The sequence below is a fragment of the Hyposmocoma kahamanoa genome, unplaced genomic scaffold, assembly GCF_003589595.1.
Source record: "Hyposmocoma kahamanoa isolate Upper Pololo Valley unplaced genomic scaffold, ASM358959v1 81, whole genome shotgun sequence".
Taxonomy (NCBI): domain Eukaryota; kingdom Metazoa; phylum Arthropoda; class Insecta; order Lepidoptera; family Cosmopterigidae; genus Hyposmocoma; species Hyposmocoma kahamanoa.
The window spans coordinates 6,293,839-6,313,687 of NW_020654080.1; the positions used below are offsets into that span (position 1 = coordinate 6,293,839).

At 36.8% G+C, this 19,849-nt stretch overlaps 3 protein-coding genes across 3 annotated transcripts in view; 2 read left to right on the plus strand and 1 right to left on the minus strand.

Moving 5' to 3' along the window:
* LOC113234065 (protein FAM166B-like) overlaps positions 1 to 11,993 on the plus strand; it is a 46,084-nt gene extending 34,091 nt beyond the window's left edge. Inside the window, exons 2-5 of the mRNA XM_026469302.1 lie at positions 8,873 to 8,974; positions 10,483 to 10,635; positions 10,870 to 11,066; positions 11,295 to 11,993. Of these exons, the coding sequence (XP_026325087.1) occupies positions 8,873 to 8,974; positions 10,483 to 10,635; positions 10,870 to 11,066; positions 11,295 to 11,527 (685 nt within the window). The 3' untranslated portion in view covers positions 11,528 to 11,993. The remainder of the gene's footprint in view (positions 1 to 8,872; positions 8,975 to 10,482; positions 10,636 to 10,869; positions 11,067 to 11,294) is intronic.
* Positions 200 to 4,563, plus strand: LOC113234066. The gene is made up of 3 exons (XM_026469303.1): positions 200 to 349; positions 2,304 to 2,405; positions 3,228 to 4,563. The coding sequence occupies exons 1-3, from the start codon at positions 241 to 243 to the stop codon at positions 3,443 to 3,445; spliced, it is 429 nt and encodes a 142-aa protein (XP_026325088.1). The 5' UTR covers positions 200 to 240; the 3' UTR covers positions 3,446 to 4,563.
* A 497-nt stretch (positions 11,994 to 12,490) lies between the features above and the next one.
* On the minus strand, positions 12,491 to 17,606 carry LOC113234064 (RAB6-interacting golgin). The gene is made up of 4 exons (XM_026469301.1): positions 17,433 to 17,606; positions 14,585 to 15,077; positions 13,308 to 13,448; positions 12,491 to 13,100 (listed from the first exon to the last, which is right to left on the minus strand). Exons 1-4 carry the CDS (start codon positions 17,506 to 17,508, stop codon positions 12,803 to 12,805), a joined length of 1,008 nt encoding a protein of 335 aa, XP_026325086.1. The 5' UTR covers positions 17,509 to 17,606; the 3' UTR covers positions 12,491 to 12,802.
* Between the last annotated feature and the right edge of the window lie 2,243 nt (positions 17,607 to 19,849).

Sequence of the window (19,849 nt, forward strand, 5' to 3'; positions counted from 1 at the left end):
TCATAAAGAACCAATGAAAACTTGAATTATTCCGCGAACTAATTTACTACTTCGGTAAATAAGCCAAGAATAAATGAAGTCGCAAGAATTTACTCGTTTTTCGAGTTTAGAAAATAGTATGGTTGTTTTTAAAAACAACGATGTAAATGTAAACTATAAAAAGGCAGTCCACGCATAGCGATTGGGCGAGAATGAACAGTGACAATTTCACGACCAGCTGCGGCGGCGGCACACGCGCATATGGCATTGGTGATTATGACTTCGGTACACCGCATCTTTGGACTTTCATTCTGCTTTCTTTGGACAACCTTCGGAGCACAACAACGATGCCTTCTTTATATGGAACGGTGTAAGTAACCTCATTGGGTTAGCTTTTGTGCAAAACATTGCAAGAATTTCACGAAAACTTTTATTTAATGCCATTTGTGTTTTTGAATGGACACAAGCATGCAATTCAAAGTTGAAAAATGGCTTAACAGTTTGTACAAAAATAAATTTGGACAAGATTCCTAGAAATGAAACTATTTTTCCTATCCAAATCGTGTATACTTTATCTGTTTTTTTTTTTAAACAAAACAACATTTCAAGTTCTTCAAACAAATATACAGCCAACAATCGTGTAAACCTAAGAAGAACCCAATAACTCGATACGATTCCTAAAAGCTGATGTAGGTAATGTATGAAATGATTAATTGGGAAAATTTTAGGATATATTTCCGCTTCTTAATTTATTGAAAGGCTGAGTATATTCTTAAGCAAGTCTAAGTAAAAAAAAAGTAAAAAAATCATCATTCCATAGGTAAAATAAATTAAATACTCGAAAACGTTATTGTTTAAGCTAATACTGCTCATTTACTGTGCTGACTTCCCTAACAAAAACGAGCAAGAAACTCTAGGGTTTGCCCTTTTAAATAAACTTAAATGCTATGGAATACACTTTGAATCAAATTTGTATGGAATGTGAGCTATGTCCTCTCTCCATTTTTATCTAACACTTAATCTTCAATTTTGTAATATGATGTTTCAATTAAAATACTTTGAATGTAAGTTTTAAACTTAGGAAATGATATTCTTAATGTATGCTCCGGAATCTTATTGTATAAAACCTATACCATTCCCTATAAAAGAATTATTTAAGTATAAGTTAAATGGTACATATCATGAGTTTGAACTTAGCTCAACACACGGCACGTTAATAATTTTGTTTTAATTATTTCGATCTCTTACAATTTTTTGCAGGTATATTGTACTGCCGACGGAACCTATAGTGCAATAAACATAATAGCAACGGACCAACTATTTTCTTATAAATTTTATTATTTTTTTTTTTTTTATTTTTTTTTTATTAGATTTGCCAACAGAAATACACCATTACACACAATTATAAAAATAACACTATATACATTTTAGAGTGTAAACCCAATTACAGGCAAATACAACATGCGCATTGGCATCACATCGAAAACGTTAATGCTATCATTTTACATATAACAAATAATTGGGCCAGGTTGCAAACATTGTGAGAAAAAAAAAATTAAAATGTAATCAGTAAAATAACAGACATAAAAAGAAGTATTACTAATATTGAACCTTAAACACAGACAGAGAGTTTAAGTAATGCAGCTTTAAATTTATACACTGAGAAAGAAAACAAATCTAAATCATGAGGTAGGTATGTCAACACATCTACATGTCTTATGCAATTTGTTGTACTCACGGCAAATTCGGATAATAATAGCATTAGAGCCGACATTCGTTCTGGACCAATCAACTACAAATGGACAATAAGTACGTGGCCTGGCGTTACGACGTGGAATAGAAAACCGAAGTTGAAATAAAAGTTTAGGGCAATCTATTTGCCCAGAAACCAAACGGTAAAGGAAAACTTGGTCCGCAACCCAGAGTCGACGTTCTAGACTGACAATTCGAAACTCTTTTAGGCGGTCCTCGTAACTTCTCAATAAATGCAGCTTTCGTTGATGAACAGTGAGGAAAAAGAGGAATCGCTTTTGAACTTTTTCTATGCGGTCTACTTGATTTTGGTACATAGGATTCCAAATTGGAGAAGCATATTCTAAATTTATACGAACCAAGGCAAAATAAATGGTTTTCAATGTAGTAATACTTTTGAAGGACTTACAATTCCTCCACACGAAACCCAACAATCTGAAAGACCTATTAATGACGCTGTCAAAGTGGTATTTAAAAGAAAGTGAGCTGTCAAAAACGACTCCTAAATAGTTTATAACCTTGAATACACCAGCATATCAATTTAGTTATGTCTTATAACGATGATTTTGCAGGTGTTTCGCACTGCCCGGTGGGAATGCACCCATACCACACTCGGTGCGACAAAGATACAATATCGCAAAAAACATGTGACACTCCAGAATCTATTAACTTAGGTAAAGTTTCTTGTAGATTTTTCGAAATAATGTAATGTAATATTGCATCAACAAAAGAGTAAAAATCTTACTATAGTACATAGGGATGAAAGCGAACGACGGGTGCAAACATATGTGGTGGTGCATCTTGTGGAATAATAAAAACTATAGTAATACATAAATAAAGTATACTAACCATCCTACAACCAATTAAAATTCCAAATTTAATCAATTAAAATTCTTTGTAGTAAATGTTGAACTATCTATGGATTGGATTGCAACTCTTGAAAATAAATGCATTTGTCAATTAAATTTACTGAATCAATGCATTTTCATACGTATTTGTATACAGCAGAGACAAAATCAATTCAATCCAAAATATTCGACATATTTTTTAACCGACTTCAAAAAAAGGGGGACTCTTTTTTTGTATGTATGTTACGCGACAACTCCGGTAATTTGTGAATATGCCACCATAAAGGTGGAATATTTTCTTCAAATTAAAATGGGACCAATGCTGAGGTACCCTGTTGCCAACAAAAAAGAATTATCAAAATCGGTTCACAAGTCCTGGAGCTATCGAGTAACGTAATTCATACAAAAATAAATTCTGTCGCAATAAGAACCTTCTTCTTTATTTTGAAGTCGATTAAAAATACTATATACATAGTCTGCTTCTTACACATTTACTCGATTTGGTCAGATCACACCTGTTGATTGACAAAAAATACGATGTCGATCGTTTATTGTTTACAAAATATTTATACTCGTTTTGTTCCATCACACGCGTCGTTCGTCAAAAAAATTAAGCAATCTGTATGCACCTTAATTCATGCCTTTCAGGTTTCACTTGCGGTTGGTCCAGATGCGACTGTAACAATAATCTCGTTTTGTTTGATGATGGCACCTGTGGCCCCTACGAGGAATGTGTCCCACGATCTGCGCGCAGAATAAGTGTAGTGCGTTCACGAGAGAGATATAACGGTGCACCTAAACATTCTAGACGTATCCACAAATCTGAACTTATCGATGTAATAGACAAACAAGTTGATGATGATTAGGGATTTTGTATATTATTAACTTACTTGTGTACATTTCGTGATCGAGTAATTTGCACTCCTGTTTACATGGTATCGCCATTACTGAGGTCCCGGGTGCGATCCCTGGCCGTGTAGAAAAACGAATTTTTATCTACAGGTATTGTCTCGAGTCTGGGTGTTTGTGGAACAGACGTTGTTTCCGATTTCCCTAACGCAAGTGCTTTAGTTACTTCCGCAATCAGAACAACGAATCTGATGTCGTGTAATATTTAATATAATAGCTCGATTACATTAATCTAGTTACATATAAAGGGTTGTTTGTGAAATACTATCCACCTGGCAGGACTATATTACTTAGTAGCTGTAGCGCCCCTTGGAAACAGTTCGTCCAGGGAAGCACTGTCACTTTACCTATTTCAGCCGTCAAGCAGTAATGTGAGCATTACTGCGTTCTGGTTTCGAAAGGAGCTGAGAAATTACAGGCACATGGGAGTTGTTGCCTTATGTCTCAGGGTGACGATGACGGGCACAATGGCAATGCCACCAAGATTTTTGAGATTAAAAGTTGAGTGGCACTGCAGCTGTTATGGATAGCCGTGTCGCTTATTACCAGTAGGGCTAGCACGACAGGACGCAACTTGCGGGAGAGCGACATAAAGCGCGAGATATTGCTATTCTCGCATAGCTATCTCGCGTTGCGTCGTGCTAGACCTCGAGGCGCACGCCTTGTTCGTCCCCTCGCTTATATAAATTGCATTGCATTATAATATGTATATAAATTGCATCGATACAATCGCGCGTTTGTATCGATGCAGTCGCGCGTTTACATCGATGCAATCGACTCTAAATCGCAAGTGTAGCGATGCAATCGCGCGTTTCACGAAGGCGCATTTGCATCGCTTATAAAAGTTGCCCGGTGTAACTCCTAACTGCCAATGACACTCCATCGACACACAACTGTCATGAATTAAAATTAGGAAACTTGGGGCCCGTGTGAAGGCGATGTAATTTGTAGCTTTTTAACCGACCTCAAAACGGAGGAGGTTCTCAATTCGTCTGCATTTTTTTGTATGTATGTTACGCCATTACGGCATTTGTGAACCGATTTTGATGATTCTTTTTTTTTGGGAAGAGAGTACCTCAGTATTGGTCCTATTTAAATTTGAAGAAAATATTCCACCTCTAAGGGTGGCAAACTGGGGGATGAATCCGGTTCCGCGCACTTTCCGGTAACCGATTTCAATATTACTTGGCAAATAGATGTAATTCTACTAGCTTTCGAGGTCGGTTTTCGTTTTCCTCTTAATATTCTTTGAGTAGTGAGAACCGATTTTTATTATCTCCAGTGTCAAGTCCTGTATAGTGGCGAATTTAAAGATATTTCAATAAAACTTAGCAAATTGACGTAATTCCACGCACTTTTGAGGTCGGTTTTTCTAGTACTCTGTACTGAGATTATTAAATAAAAAGTTGTGTAATTATTACCTAAATAAACGTCATATAATTTTTATCATACACATTTCATTTATTTTCCGTCATTTTCAGTCTCCCAAAAGGTTATCTATTTGATGGTAAAACTCGCAATTGCCGTATTACAAGTCGGGATTACCAGTGAATAATAGAACCTAATTATATTTATAAATGATATTTATTTATATTATAATTATAAATAATTGAAAAGACTAGCTATACCTCTGAAACTTTGTTTTTGTGCATATTTACATAGCTGTATATGGTATTTACATAATCTCGCGACATAATCCACACATTCCTAGGTTCTTTGTCATCAATTCGTAGAATTTTTGTTGAAAATACAGACCTACTAATATCATTCCGAGTTGGACTAATTTGGGGAACGAACTTTTCTAAATTGGTCTGGTCTGGATGTTCTGGGAAGTGCCTTGCAGTGACTTCTGTTGCTCTGGTACTCATAGTACTTACAGGTAATTCCCTACCTTGAGATCAGGCAATTGGTGTGGTTGTGTGGCATATTATTTCGCGTTTTGGCTTTAAACCCGAAAAAACCTGAAAAATTTGTACCTTCTATATGTAATCGTACGCAAATTTCGACTTTTCATTGTCCTGTGCCTCTACCGTAAGATTACAGTGACAATTCACGCTAGCGAAAGCTAGACGAAGAAATACCACTTAATTTGTTTGAAAACTATCCTGCCAAATCATTACGGTGACAACTGCGCTCCGATTGGCCAGCCCGAATTTGAAACAGTTGATGAGTGTCATCAATTGTTTCATTTTAAATCGACCAGTTTAACTTGAACTTTGCTATAATGGACGAAAATTGAAAAATTACATAGTTTATTACCGATGAAATGTGATTCCGTTATAGATGTTTTGCTGTTTTTCCCACACCCCGAATGGAACAGCCCCCCATTGTTAGTGATATTATCTTTATTACAATAAATACAGAATATTTTTGGAATATACGGAGACGTACACACAGGTCAGTTGTTGGCGCTGTACTATTTCAGCTTTCTAATTTGTGATTTCAGTGCAAACGAGAGTTCATATTTAAAAGTGATATAAGGCCATTTGCCTGATGAGTTGACAGGGATTGATAGCCCTTATTTCGTCTCTATTTCTGGTTATATACTCGATGATATTAGTATACAAAATGTTGTTTTTTTTTGTGACCGCTAAGAGCGCTGTATAATTTGCCATACAAAATTGTGAAGTAATTTACGCGGTCGCTAGCGACAACTGTGACAGTAATTTCGTGGTAAAGGCACTGATCACAAAGCAAAGCTTTTGCAGGGATATAAAGTTTTTTCATATTACATTAGAACCAATTACAAAATGATATAGAACTCATTAACAGAACGTAACAACGTAATATTATTTTTTAGAATGAACATGAACAATTTTGTTCATGTTCATTCTAAAAAATAATATATAAAATTTATATTTTATATATTATTAAATTTATATTTATATATATGTATATAAAATTTACAAATAGAAATAATAAAAAAAAGTCGAGTTTGTATGGTTGTCAGAGTTGGCAATAACGAATATATAACCGCCTGCAATCTGGGAAAACAGTATTCTTAACAATATTATATAAAGCCCAAATGAAAAGGAGTAACATTTGCCGCCATTTTTAAACATGGCGGGTGCTGCACAGCACTTAGGAGCTTTGGTTTTCGACATAATTACTGCTGTGCACCAGTATTATGTATATGCAGTTTCTTGTTTAAGGGAATTATTCCCATGACTATTTTAAAACAAACATTTTCCTACCTGTCTATTGGAAAAAAGGCAATACGATACACAATACACAGACACACAATTGTGAATAATGTTCAAATGAAATCAACAGGGATGTAACTGGAGTAAACATTTTCTCGAAGCTGAAAACAATTGACGATCATAACGACATAAACTTCCTTACGGTAAAGACACGATGCGCCTATTTATTCTAATTATGTGCCTTGTTCGGGATGCTTTGAGTGCGCCTCAGGTAACAAATAGTCCTGTATTAGGCATTCCGAACGATCCTGGCTGCTTGAAATATAATTACACTTGTAAGTATTGTTTTAGTAGATATAAATTCATTCGTGTAATCGTTTATAAACCTTTATGGCGAAAACAATGTTAATGTGTTGAGAGTTTTATAAGTTACATTATAGGTATGTATTGTCGCAACTGTATAACCCATATCATTAAAATTTTCTTAACTGCTTTACCTATTTCTGCCGCCAAGCAGTAATGTGAGCATTGCTGCGTTCGGTTCTGATGGTTAAGAGTACCTACTAGTGAAATTACCTAAGAGAGATAAAAGTACCTATTACTAATCTCAGTCAGGTCCTAACTCCAGATCAGCCTGTTTGCACGGACTTTATCCGATTTTCTATAAGGCTAGTTAGCGTCTTAGGTGAGCCGTCCAGGTGCACCTACAGCACCCTCCCTACTATCCAGGTAGGTACCGAAGCTGTAGACACGCTCACTTCTCGTCGCACTCTGCGCAAATAACGGTTGACACCGCTGTCCAATTTGTACAACGGAAAACTCACTAACTGCCTTACAATTTGTCCACAATAGGCGTAAACGAGTGTCCGGAGAACATGCACCGTGTGGACAGCGAGTGCCGGCCGACGGTATCACAGCGCACTTGCGACGACCCTGTGCCGAGAAGCATGGGTGCTGTCTGCGGGTGGGCCAGATGCGACTGCGATTTTCCCTTTGTACTACATTTGTTATCTGGATACTGTTTCGCCTACGAGGACTGTCCCAATGACTAGCCACGATAAACCGTTAATAAAATAATTTCTAAAGACCCTGTAGTTTCATTTATAACACATTTCAGATATAAGCCCAAACGAAAATCGTCAATTTTTAAATTATTACACTAATGTGTTCAGAATATGGTAAATTTTATTGCGAATTATTTCTTTCCAATTATTAAAATAAGCATTTGATAACATGAGGCGGTATACGATTCGTCAGCTTTGCGCATAAAAATGCCTCAGTTGTTTTCAATCCATCGTTCTGATGTTTTAGTTGATTTTGAGGTAGGCCGGTGTTCTAGAAAGCCCATAGAAAATAATATACCTATAGAAACATTATAATATAGTGTAATATAATGATGTACATAAATAATAGTACATACGAATATATTTTGGACGTAGTTAAACAAAAAGTATCCAATACACGAATAGCGCGCGCTTATTTAATTTTATCGCGGTTATTTATGTTTATATGTTGAATTTTTTTTTGCTGATCCAAGAAGTTAGACTTTAGGAACCGTTTGGAACGTATAACTAATTTTTTTGGTAATTTTATGGATTAGATCCTTTTTGCTTAACTACATACAGTTACGAAACACAAACACTAACTAAGACTAAGGTCTTCAACCAGTGTGTCCTGCCAGTACCTACCTGTTCACCTATGACATAGAAACAACGACTCTGACGAAGAAATCCGCAGAGAACTTACGAGTCGCACAGAGAGCAATGGAACAACATTGCTCGATCGGATACGGAATGATATTCAACGGATAATCAAGTCGGGGACGTTGTAGGAAAATGGATACGATGAAATGGAAATGGGCAGGACACATAGCTGGTAAGAATCCATATCGGTGGACAAGATCATGGAGTGGTGGTCATGGACCAATACGCGCGGCAGAGGTCGCCCGCCACTTCGTTGTGTGGATGACGTTAAAATTTCCGCGGGCCGTGGCATGCATGTGGCACGGGAGAGATGTATAAATGGAGAGATATGAAAGCTGGAGTGGATGTTGCTTGATGATGATTGAAGAGTAGAGCCTACAGCAAAACAATACGTTATCTGTGATTGGTTTTAAGAATTACTCGATGAAAAGCGAAATAACTTTACTTATGTCACTACTACAAAATGGCGAAAGTAATGATCGTACTATAATATTAAATTAGTTTACAGTACTAAAGGAATTTTAATAACTTGTTACAGATACACAGGACACTGTCCGATGCTGAAATTCCGCTACGGCAAATGTTATGGAGACAACACGAGACAGATACTGAGGGAAATACGCAGCAAAGGGTTGTTTAAGTAAGTTTGTGTAATACCTAATAATTGTAATTACTAGAGGATGAGGGTACGATCACATGTCGGAGTTAATCCAGAGATAGAAAGTTTCGCTAAAATTAAATCCATCTTTAATGAAAATAGTAAGTGGATTAACATTTTTATTATCAAATATATGGATTTCGGTAAAAGAATTCCGGAACCAAAAGCGCCAAGCGAATACAATTTTATAAATAATAAAACGTAATCAGCCTGTCCATAAAGAGATTATTTTTACTCCACTAGTAATTTATAATGCTTAAAATCGTTACGGATCAAAACAAAGACTTGACTTGAATTAGTTTATGGTATTTATATTTTAGTCAAACTAATTTGTTTTCTTTATCATTCGTTGTGATTTAAAAAATATACAGGACGCATTCCGACAATATATGACAATAATTATCTGATGCGAACGCACAGTTCGTAATACCGACCGTCTCAGAACAGGGACAGCCGAGTTATGTGAAAGCTAACCTCGGTGTAAAGAGAAAAGACATGATGAGGAAACATGAGGTTCACATGTTCCCTACCCGCATTGGGCCATGGGGTGGACTATGGTTCTCTTGGAGACCCATTCCCAATTTTATAGGTACAATTAATCTGGGCCCTAATTCTGCTAAATTTAAATAATCTCACTTGTGTCTCGTGAGTGTCAATGGCAGAATTTTGTACGTTAGTTATTCTACTAAAAGTCAAAAGTAGGATTCAGTGGCTTCTCAATGGATAGCCATCGAACTACTATTCAACTGCCATTGCGATTTTTGTATTCCGTACGTCGATGACGTAGTCTACTAATTATGCGACAAAAAAAAATAATTAGAAGACTATGGCTCAATTTACATTGCGGCGGCACGGAGTGGATGCGAATTTTTCTAACGAAATTGTACATAGCAGAATGAATATTATGTCAATTTTGTAATGTATAAACTACATACGAGCTCATTGTGCATCGCGCATCTTCCGGCGCATTCTCGCGCATGCTCGGGAATGATCGCGCATTCGCGGGAATTTCCGCAGCTGCCTAGGCGACGTCTGGCGAATCTGCGAGAAGTGGCTCGAAGGCAGGTGCAGTGTGACGTCAAATGTCGATGATACTACAGCCTCAAGGCGCAGTCGCGAGAAAGGTCGCGATTACTCGAGCATTCCAGCCCCAGCGTGAGCCGTCTTGCGCAGCGACGCGAAATTGGCGCTTCCGTTCCGCGGCAATGTAAATTGAGCCTAAGTTGCTGATTAAATGAGATAAAAATTAAGATATGCGTAGTCGTTTCCATCATGGTTTTAGTACATCACGATAGAAAGTTAATGGTTGAATGAATGAATGTGATCACTGCCATTCGATTGACGCTCCCTTAAGTTTCAACTGCCATTGCATCTAGGTTTTAGCAGAATAACAAATATTATGATAAATGCAACATAATCTTAGTGGACCAGTGGTTTTAAGAAAATTAGTAGAGTTGGGCCCCTGGTAGCTGACTTTTATCAACTTTAAGCAAACCTCTGGAGTACCGTCCAGGCGACAACTATGAGCTGAATAACATGCCGCGGTGTGACCGGCCAAAACACGATGTCTACGACGGCTTACGCAACCGGCAAACTGCGCACATGATTGGCTATACTGGATACGTGCCTGGCATGAACTTCAGGTACCTAATCACTAGAAAGTAAAAGTAGGAGACAGCTGACAAACGAGACGTCTATGTTTGGTATAATGGAAGGCGAAATATGTACAAGTGACATAATCATTAATTATTTTGCAGTTGTTTGACATTTATTGAAAATAATTTAGTTTTTTAATTATTGTATGATTATCTATAAATGAAAGTCCTAAGATACAATCTTTTTACAGTTAAATATAACAAACCAAATTATAATTTCAGATACGGTAAATCCTACGGGCGAGCAGCAGACGATTGTATGGCGGACTTTACGGAGAAACAACGGGAGCTAAGACGCAAGGCAGACATGACAAAAAGCTACGTCAGATCCAGGAGTGCACCTAAGATGGAAACTATTCACTCGAGAGACGAAATACGAAGAGAATTGAATAGATTTAAAGAAATCAATAAGTACAAAGGTAACATAAAAATCAGGAGCCTTAGACTTGGTTACTCACAATATACGAGATCCTTCTCTAGTTTTGCATAACCTTCCAAAACAAATTTATGCGTTAAATTGTCAAAAGTTTCAGTACAATAAAATATCAAATAATAACTATGCTACTAACAATAAGTCAAAGCATAATTTTTGTGGAGTCCTACAAGGACCATTATTGAGACCTACAACATAATTTATTTTATTCCAGAAAACACAATATCGCCAGAATTCCCACCAATAGCAGGATACACTGGTCATATACCTCGTATTAAAGGATCAGAAGCATCATTAAGTCAAAGATACCACTGTGCTGCGAGGCGAGGCTTGGAACTCATACGAATGGAAAAGGAAAAAAGGAAAGAACTCCAAAACGCTAACATTAACGTCAGAGCAATACTAAAAGAACACGACAAGAAGTATTCATATTGCAATTGGGGATAGCACACAGGCAGAAGAATGTTCTTTAATAAATGTCGTTGAACATTCTTCTGATGCTAAATTGAGTCTATCAGTATTTTGAATTAATTGAGTATTGATAATTATAAAGCGTAGTCGCACACAAATTGTTTGATCGTTTTGAATGGTCAACCAAACATCTTTCTACCATTGCTTCGCTGTTGGATTGTCGCTTGTGTGACTAGACACTTAAAGCTTTAAACCAACCGGAGACGCCATCGACTGGCCAACCCCTCCGCCAAAGGTATGAGAACGGCATCCTTGTGTGAAAGAGACTATGCTTAAAGTCACGCTATTGTTGCTTAATTTCGTAGCGTGTACATGACCGAGAAATGCGTTAGTTAGTAACTAGCATTTTATTTGTGTGCTTGCCTCGTCCTCCGTAAAAGTGGCACACTTTTTAGTTTTAGAAATTAGAACTCGTGGTGCCTCCGGTTCGTTAAATGCTCTAAGGACTAGACCCTCATCACTGAAACATGAAATATAAACAAGCTCTTCTTACAGCACTGACATATACATTGTTTACTTAATGCAAACAGAAAAATATAGCTATTTAAAGCAAAGTAGATGTTCTCCAATAAAATCTAAGACTTATTATCGCTCCCGGCATTCAAAGAGTATACAGGATATATTCCCTATGTTGTTAATGCCTCTGAAAGAAGAGTCGTTCACTGTACTATTTACATATTGTAAATACTGCATTGATACTATGTTATTTATTACTTAATAATATTAATGATCTACATTTTTTAAAGTTAAGTATTGATGAATAGGAAATAAAATGATTAAAATGTTTGTTAATATACAATTTTGTTTAATTTACTTTGTTTTTGTTACAAACTAGTTAAAATCTCGTATAGGAATAACTAACCTTAGTATAAAAGTTATTTAACGAATAAATTACTATGTATATAAAATTACAAAAATATTTCTAATATTATGTTTTGTACCCTAAGTAAAAAAACTGACCGAAATGAATATTTACTACTTTTAATTGTCGTGCGGCATGACTCATTATAACATTTGCATAATAAATGTCTTAAAATTAAATCTTACTTTTATGTTATAGCTATCCTGTTAAAATCGTAGGTACAAGTTATAAGGCACATACTTACAGTAGAGGGCATTATTGTTAGTTTTGGAATTAGTTACTTTCGATGATTTTTAATTTGGCATTTTGTTTACTTCGCATGATAATAGTTTTACGTCTGTTTAAACTGTTTCATTGTTCATAGAATATCTAGTAGTATAAATATCAACTCATGATTCAGTAAAGTCAACCGTTTTACCAATCTTCTGGTCAACTCCATCAACTGGCTTTTCTTCGTCATCCGTATTCCATACATCATCGCGATTAACATTTTCAGTATTATTAATCTCAGTTTTATTGTCACTGGCGAGTTCTAACATCAAAGTCTCTAATTTCTTAGCCTTTCGCGCCTCGTTGTGTGTGATTAAAGCACAAAGGTGCTCTGTTAAGAGCTCTTTCTTCTCCTTTTCCTTTTGCAATTGAATCTTCGCTTGTAGGAACTCTTTCTCAACCTTCAAGTAGTGTTTTCTGAAAAATAAGAATGTAATAAGATTATTATGCAATTCCTTTTTTTTTGGAAAATAATTCGTTATCGATTTGCAATAAACTAAAAGTGTTAATATAAGTACAGTTTGTAGACTACACAAGTTCCATTTTTAGAAATAAGTTCTGAAATATAATAAGGATGTGATTACATATTTACGTACAAACATAATAAATAATTTTAACACTTACTCCGATTCAGAGTAGCTAAGGCAAGCATGATCAATTTTCTTTCTTAAAACAGCGATATCTTGCGTAAACTTCCCATCTAATACTTGCAACTCCTTCTTGATCTTCTCTAGCCGAACCACTTCTTCTGCGGTTTGTTTTGTCCTGAAATTTACCAATATTATTCCATAATTAATCACTCTTTTACTTCTATCGACATTTCACCAGTTGAAGATTTCCTGTCCCACAAAGTGTTCATATTTTCAGTTAATAATTATTTCGAAGTTTTCTTATTTTTTAGCTTCCAACTTCTTACTTAACCTTTACACAATCCAACACGACATACTAATAGGCTAATTTATTAGAAATATTCATTCAACATACCATATTGTTTTTCTAATAAGCTGTAGGAATTTCTGGTGAACCATATTATAAAAGGAACATTATTTACGCAAAGCAAAACGTACGAAAGTTTCGAATTCTGTATTAAACTGATGTGAATCAGATAAAGATAACAAATACCCAGATATCGTGATAATGTTTTTATCTTAAAATATCATCGAGAAAATACACAGTGAGATGATTGGTATATTTTAGCAGCACATTGATGGATTTCTAGAAAAATGGCCTACATTAAAAACATTTAATTCATTCGGAAGATGCTAAATTCACATATCGTAGACCAAGCCAAATCTCATGTGATTATTTTAACCAATCATAAGCTGGGTGTCCCATTCACAATCAAATTTAGTATTTTGTGAACAAATCTCAGTAGTAAGTCAATAAAGGAACTATTTTGGATTGGACCACTATTCTAGAAAAGCAGCGACCTGTAGACTACGACAATGTAAAAGAACAAACACATACATTAAGTACTCATCAACGCGGTCGGACTTAACGCGAGTAAACTAGCGAAAGCCATTTAAGCTGCACACAAAGGGTAGGTATGGTTTTCTTTTATCAAGCACACAAATATACAGTTGCGTACAGGGCTTTTCCAAGTCTACTGGTGATGAAGTGTGATTGTGTAGCCAAACTGTATATAAATCAATGTGGGTTCAGTAGCACTAATTCATTTGAATTTATTCTGTATCACCAAGGTCATAATCATTATAACAATTTCAAGTGTATTGCGCAAAATTGTTAATAACTTTTATAGTCGTTCTTTCTGAACTTGTATTGGCAATCTGACAAGTCGAATGTAGGTTCTTAAGAATTATGTGTTTAATAAGTCTTATTGCTTTCGACTGAAAGTCTACTATTACTGGTACTGTAATTAATAGGTCAATGTTTTCTTTCACCTGTCTGCTAATGCCTTAGAAAGCATTTCCTTTCTCTTCTTATTCTGTTCTTCCATAAGCTTTTGCTTCAACTGTAGCTCCTCCAACTTCATTCTATGTGCTGCCAGTTCATCCTCTGTATAGTTATCTACACATCTAACTATGTCAGGGGCTATGTCTGAACTGCTTTTCCTGCTTATTGAAGTATTACTGCTTTTTCTATCCAGTTCTGTTTTCGGAGTTTCGATCTCTTCATCTTTTTGTTCAATAACAATGCCTTCTTCATTACCTCCATTTTCTGTAGTAGTTTGTTCATTGTTGTTTATAGTATCTTCAGTTGCAGATGGCGATGTGGGAGTTTTAATACTAAGTTTACACTTGTCGAAGAAGCTGTCAATTGATTCGTCAGAGTCTTGTTTTTGAAGCACTGGAAGTTTGTATTGATTCACAACCTTCTTGGTTTTAGCACCTAATTTTTCTATTCTTTTGAAGTTTGTTGTATTTATTCGAGGACCTGTTGACAAACACGTACTTCATGTTTATTTAACAATAAACACCCAATGAAGATAGTAATAATGTAAAGATAAGAAGATTGTATTAATGTGCCTAAAGTGACTTGTATAATTATAAAAAAAATCCATCAGGAAAAAAGAGCATCAGGGCTAAGCAAAATCTAGTGTGTGAATAATTTACAATAATCCAACACTCAACTCCTATTTTTTTTTTCTAAACATCGCTTACCACAGCACCATTGAAAATTAGATTAAAATCAAAACCATAACATGTAACTTTGTTTGTAACATACTGAACATAGAACCCAACTAGTTATCCACATTTGCTTCCTGTCAACATAAAATGAAATAAAATTATAATAAAAAATGGGAACTTAATATACAGTATTTGTTTAATTAACCTGCTGATTATTACATCTTTAGAATGACTATTTATATAAAATATTTGTTAGTGTGTGGTTGATATTATGTTATATTGACTTTTTATATTGATTTTGGACAGAACACATTCAGAATTATGTCACTTGTACAATATAAATAAATATGACTCTAATATATACATTGTATTGTGCACAATGCACAATGCAATGTATACATTAGTATTCATAAACTAGTTTTTATTTGTTGAGGTCATTTTGTTTTTATTTCATTAAGTTTTCCTAAACAAGTAATATAAAATAAATAATAATTAGAAGTTGGACCACTGTGGATGTATGTTGAACAAGATTTAGAATATATGATTCAAACACACACACGCACACATACAGGCACACAAAACACACCACACATGCACACTCTATTGTATACATACCTACATACACATAAACAGAGAGAGAGTATTGTATCATTGACTAACTTTTCCACTTTACATGAGTTTGGTAAATTATAAAAAATGTTTGACTACACTGAAACTGTCCACTTTGTATAAGCCAGTACAAATTGTTCTATTGGAGTGCACGCTTTCGTGCACTGGTGTGCCAGGTGTACTACGAATATGATTTGTATGTCATTATGGGGAGGCTACTGGCATACCTGGGTCATAATCGGCGAGTACCAAACATATGATATGCACATTCCAGTATGGGGGCTACTTGTGTTGTGATCAATGTGGCTAAGTTCTAAGCTGTGATAATACAATGTATGCCATAAATACGATACTAAGAACAGCCAGTAGCAAAACAATTTTAACTGTTCATCTAGACAAAAATATGAGCACATTCCATGTGGTCCATTTCCTCTGATCAGAGTGGTTCGTGGTGGTCATAAGCATTTAATAAAAATGAAGCATACATATTGCTTATTAGGTGCAACACAGATTACTTTTTGACAAAACTGAATTAAGTATATCAAAACATCTGCTTGCAGATGTTTTGATATACTTAATTCAGATTGTTCTTGAACAATCTGAATCTTGAAAAACTTAATTCAGATTGTTCTTGAACAATCTGCACGAATATAATAATACCCAAAAAAAAACATTTCAAATGCATCTACTGTATAATTGCAAGTGCAACTGCATCAGTGTAGCAACTGATGAGAGATGTGTCCATTAAAATGCATTTATGACATACAACTCAAATTATTATATAGTTGATTTGTGACAAAGGTATGATTTGTGACAATATTGTGCAAAGAGCTCAACTTGTTTTTGATATGTTTTTCTATTCAAACAAATTCACCTTCAGTTAATTACCTTAAAATGTCATACTGTACGCCTTTTTTATAGAACAATTTAAAAAATAAAGATTCACCAAGTCTTGGCTGTATGGTTTCAAACTTTTGCCTTTTCCTATATGGAAAGAATGAAAAAAAAAACAACAAACTTCATGCTCTTTTCCTATCGGGGTAGATAAAGGCAACAGCTTCCACTTGCAATGGTCCTGACACACATCTTTCAACTCATCAACATGCACCAGTGCTTTCATGCATGCTTGTTGGTTAAGGGTATAATTAAAATCTTAATTTATCACAAAGTAACAATTCTGAGAAATCAGATGCTAATTATATGAATTTAAAACTAACTATTCACATATTCTAGCATTACTTACATCTCCCAAATGCTAATAATCTCGCTAATGATAATTATTCCCAAATCAGTAACAACTTCTTGAAACTTAGCTCTATAAGGAGGCAATTTCTTTAAACCAGAACGACTGTTACAGTTATAAGAGACCGTACAATACTTGTTCCCACGACCTAAATAGGTACTACTTCTAAAAAACTTTTAAAAGTTTTTGTACTGAGTTGTAACAGGCACATAAGCACTACAACATAAGAAAACTGGCGTATTATACTATAAGTATGCTTTAGTAGAATATTCCAACACACGGTTTATGTTAAAATGAACTCGTATTTACCGCTGTTTGAACCAGTTTCGCCTAATTTGATTCGCTGCAAATCTTCTTCACTGAAACCGCTGAATGTTGAAGACATGTTGTCGCATAACAACTAGGGTCATTGATTTTATTCTATTATATCAAACGTAATCAAAATATACATGAAACCCACTTTTGGCGAACCAAGCGCTCTATTTGTTGACGTGTTGACGTATTCCGAGATTGTGAACTTTTGACGTTTTTTGACAAATTAGATATTTATGATAACGTGGGAAATTTGGTGTTGCCGTTTTTATTTTTTAGTTGTACATATATTAATTCTTGTTTCATTACCGGTTTTTTTTTTATGCAATATTTTACCGGTTCACCACCTGTTCACCAGTGTTGCCAGGTCTACTGTTTTTCCCACAGATTGGAATGGTTTACTAGTAGGTCTACTGTATTTGGACTACATTTACGTTCTACTGTTATTTATCGAAAATGTTTTCTAGGAATTTGTTCTAATGTTTTTTAGGAATTTTCAGATTTTTCACTTCTCACAACTATTCTTGTCGACCTTTTAGATTTTGTGACTCTCTAAACATATTGAACATTTGTCGGAGTTTTTACAAAACTTTACAACGTGGTCAAATCGTAAAACATCGTCCTTACATTTTTTTTTGTATTTCGGTATATTTGTCAATCACAGGTCTAGAAAATGCGGAGAAATAACATCTATGGTATTATTATCCAAAAATACTACTAAAAAAACGCCCCTTTGTCTTTCGAGTTTTTTGTATTTGTCAAAGAGAATTTTAACTTTTAAGCACTACGTTTAGTATTGGTATTGGAATGAGAGCTGTCAAACGCAATTTAGTTTATCCGTTGATTACTCAATGCTTTACAGCAGTAAATAAAATACTGAATAAAGAAATCGGTTACCGGAAAGTGTGCGAAAACGGATTCGGGGATGAATCCTTTAAATTTCTTTCCTTTCCCTAAATTTAGTTTGCCACCCTTATAGGCGGAATATTTTCTTCAAATTTGAATGGAACCACTACTGCTCCGGCAGATTTTGCGATTGGGTAAAGCGACTAAAAGCGTTTCAAACAACGTAAGTTCAGCATCTACTGTTTTTTCCTCAATCTACTGTTTTTTCAGTGCAATATCTTCCGATTTTTTCAAATGTGACCTGGCAACTTTGGGGGTTGATGGGGGTTGATGTTTCTCGCTTCCACAGGTTTTACCCTCGAGACTTTACAAGCGACCCCTGGGTGGAGCTAAAGAGCAATACGGCGCAGACGTACGTGGAGAAGGCGAAGGCAGTTCGCTGCTCGCCTGATCCCCTAGTGAGGCCAGCGGGCTCTGGACAGGGACTCCGGAGCCTGCATTGCACGGCGTCACTGGTCTGGGGGGCGGGTCGGAGGACAACTGACCTGCACCTCCATTGGCGCGGGAGCCCTGGCGCAAGCTAGGGAGGCCGGGAGGCGTCGTGGTGAATGTGCACCGACCCCATGGCGCCGACTGAACCGGCGGGAGGTAAACCCGGGGGGGTTTTAGTGGGGTAGGCCCTCCAGTATGGAGGGAGAGTCCCCACATAGCCCCTGAGTCTCTCTGGGCTCAGGGGTATCTATAAAGATTTCCCTCCGGTAAAAAAAAGGCTTCGGCCGTGTCTAGTCACCACCCTCCCGACACAGTCGAGTCGCCAAATGGTTTTTACCGTGTTCCGACTCGTGTTCGGGAGTTGCCATTAGGAGGTCGGGTCTGAACAGTTGCATTGCATCTGATGACGAATTGTAGCTGCTTGTACTGTCATACTGAGCACTCGGTTCTGGAGGTTAGCAGGATCCGAAGCACGGTGCACCGCTGGCCGACGCGGGAAAGCCACCCGTGAAGGGCTGCCCCGCCACCCAACGAAAAATCCCGGAATGCGGCCTGAAGGGAGGACCAGGTGGCCATCTCCTGTGGGGTTCGGGCGTCCCCGTGGTCTCCAAACCGATTGTACCCTCATGTGGCAGTGTGAGCTTGCGGCTTGAGTGAACACGACTCATTCAACTGCCTTCCTCCTTTTTTTTTTTTGACGGGGGGGAAATCTTTATGGATACCCCTGAGCCCAGGGAGACTCAGGGGTTATGTGGGGACTCTCCCTCCAGACTGGAGGGCCTACCCCACTAAAACCCCCCCGGGTTTCCCTCTCGCCGGTTGAGTCGGCGCCGTGGGATCAGTGAACATTCACCACGACGCCGCCCGGCCGCCCTAGCTTACGCCAGGGCTCCCGCGCCAACGGAGGAGCGAGTCGGTTGTTCTCCGACCCGCCCCCCAGACGAGTGAGGCCGTGCAATGCAGGCTCCGGAGTCCCGGTCCAGAGCCCGCTGATCTCACTAGGGGATCAGGCGAGCAGCGAACTGCCTTCGCCTTCTCCCCGTACGTCTGCGCCGGAGCGGGTGCGCGGCCTCCTT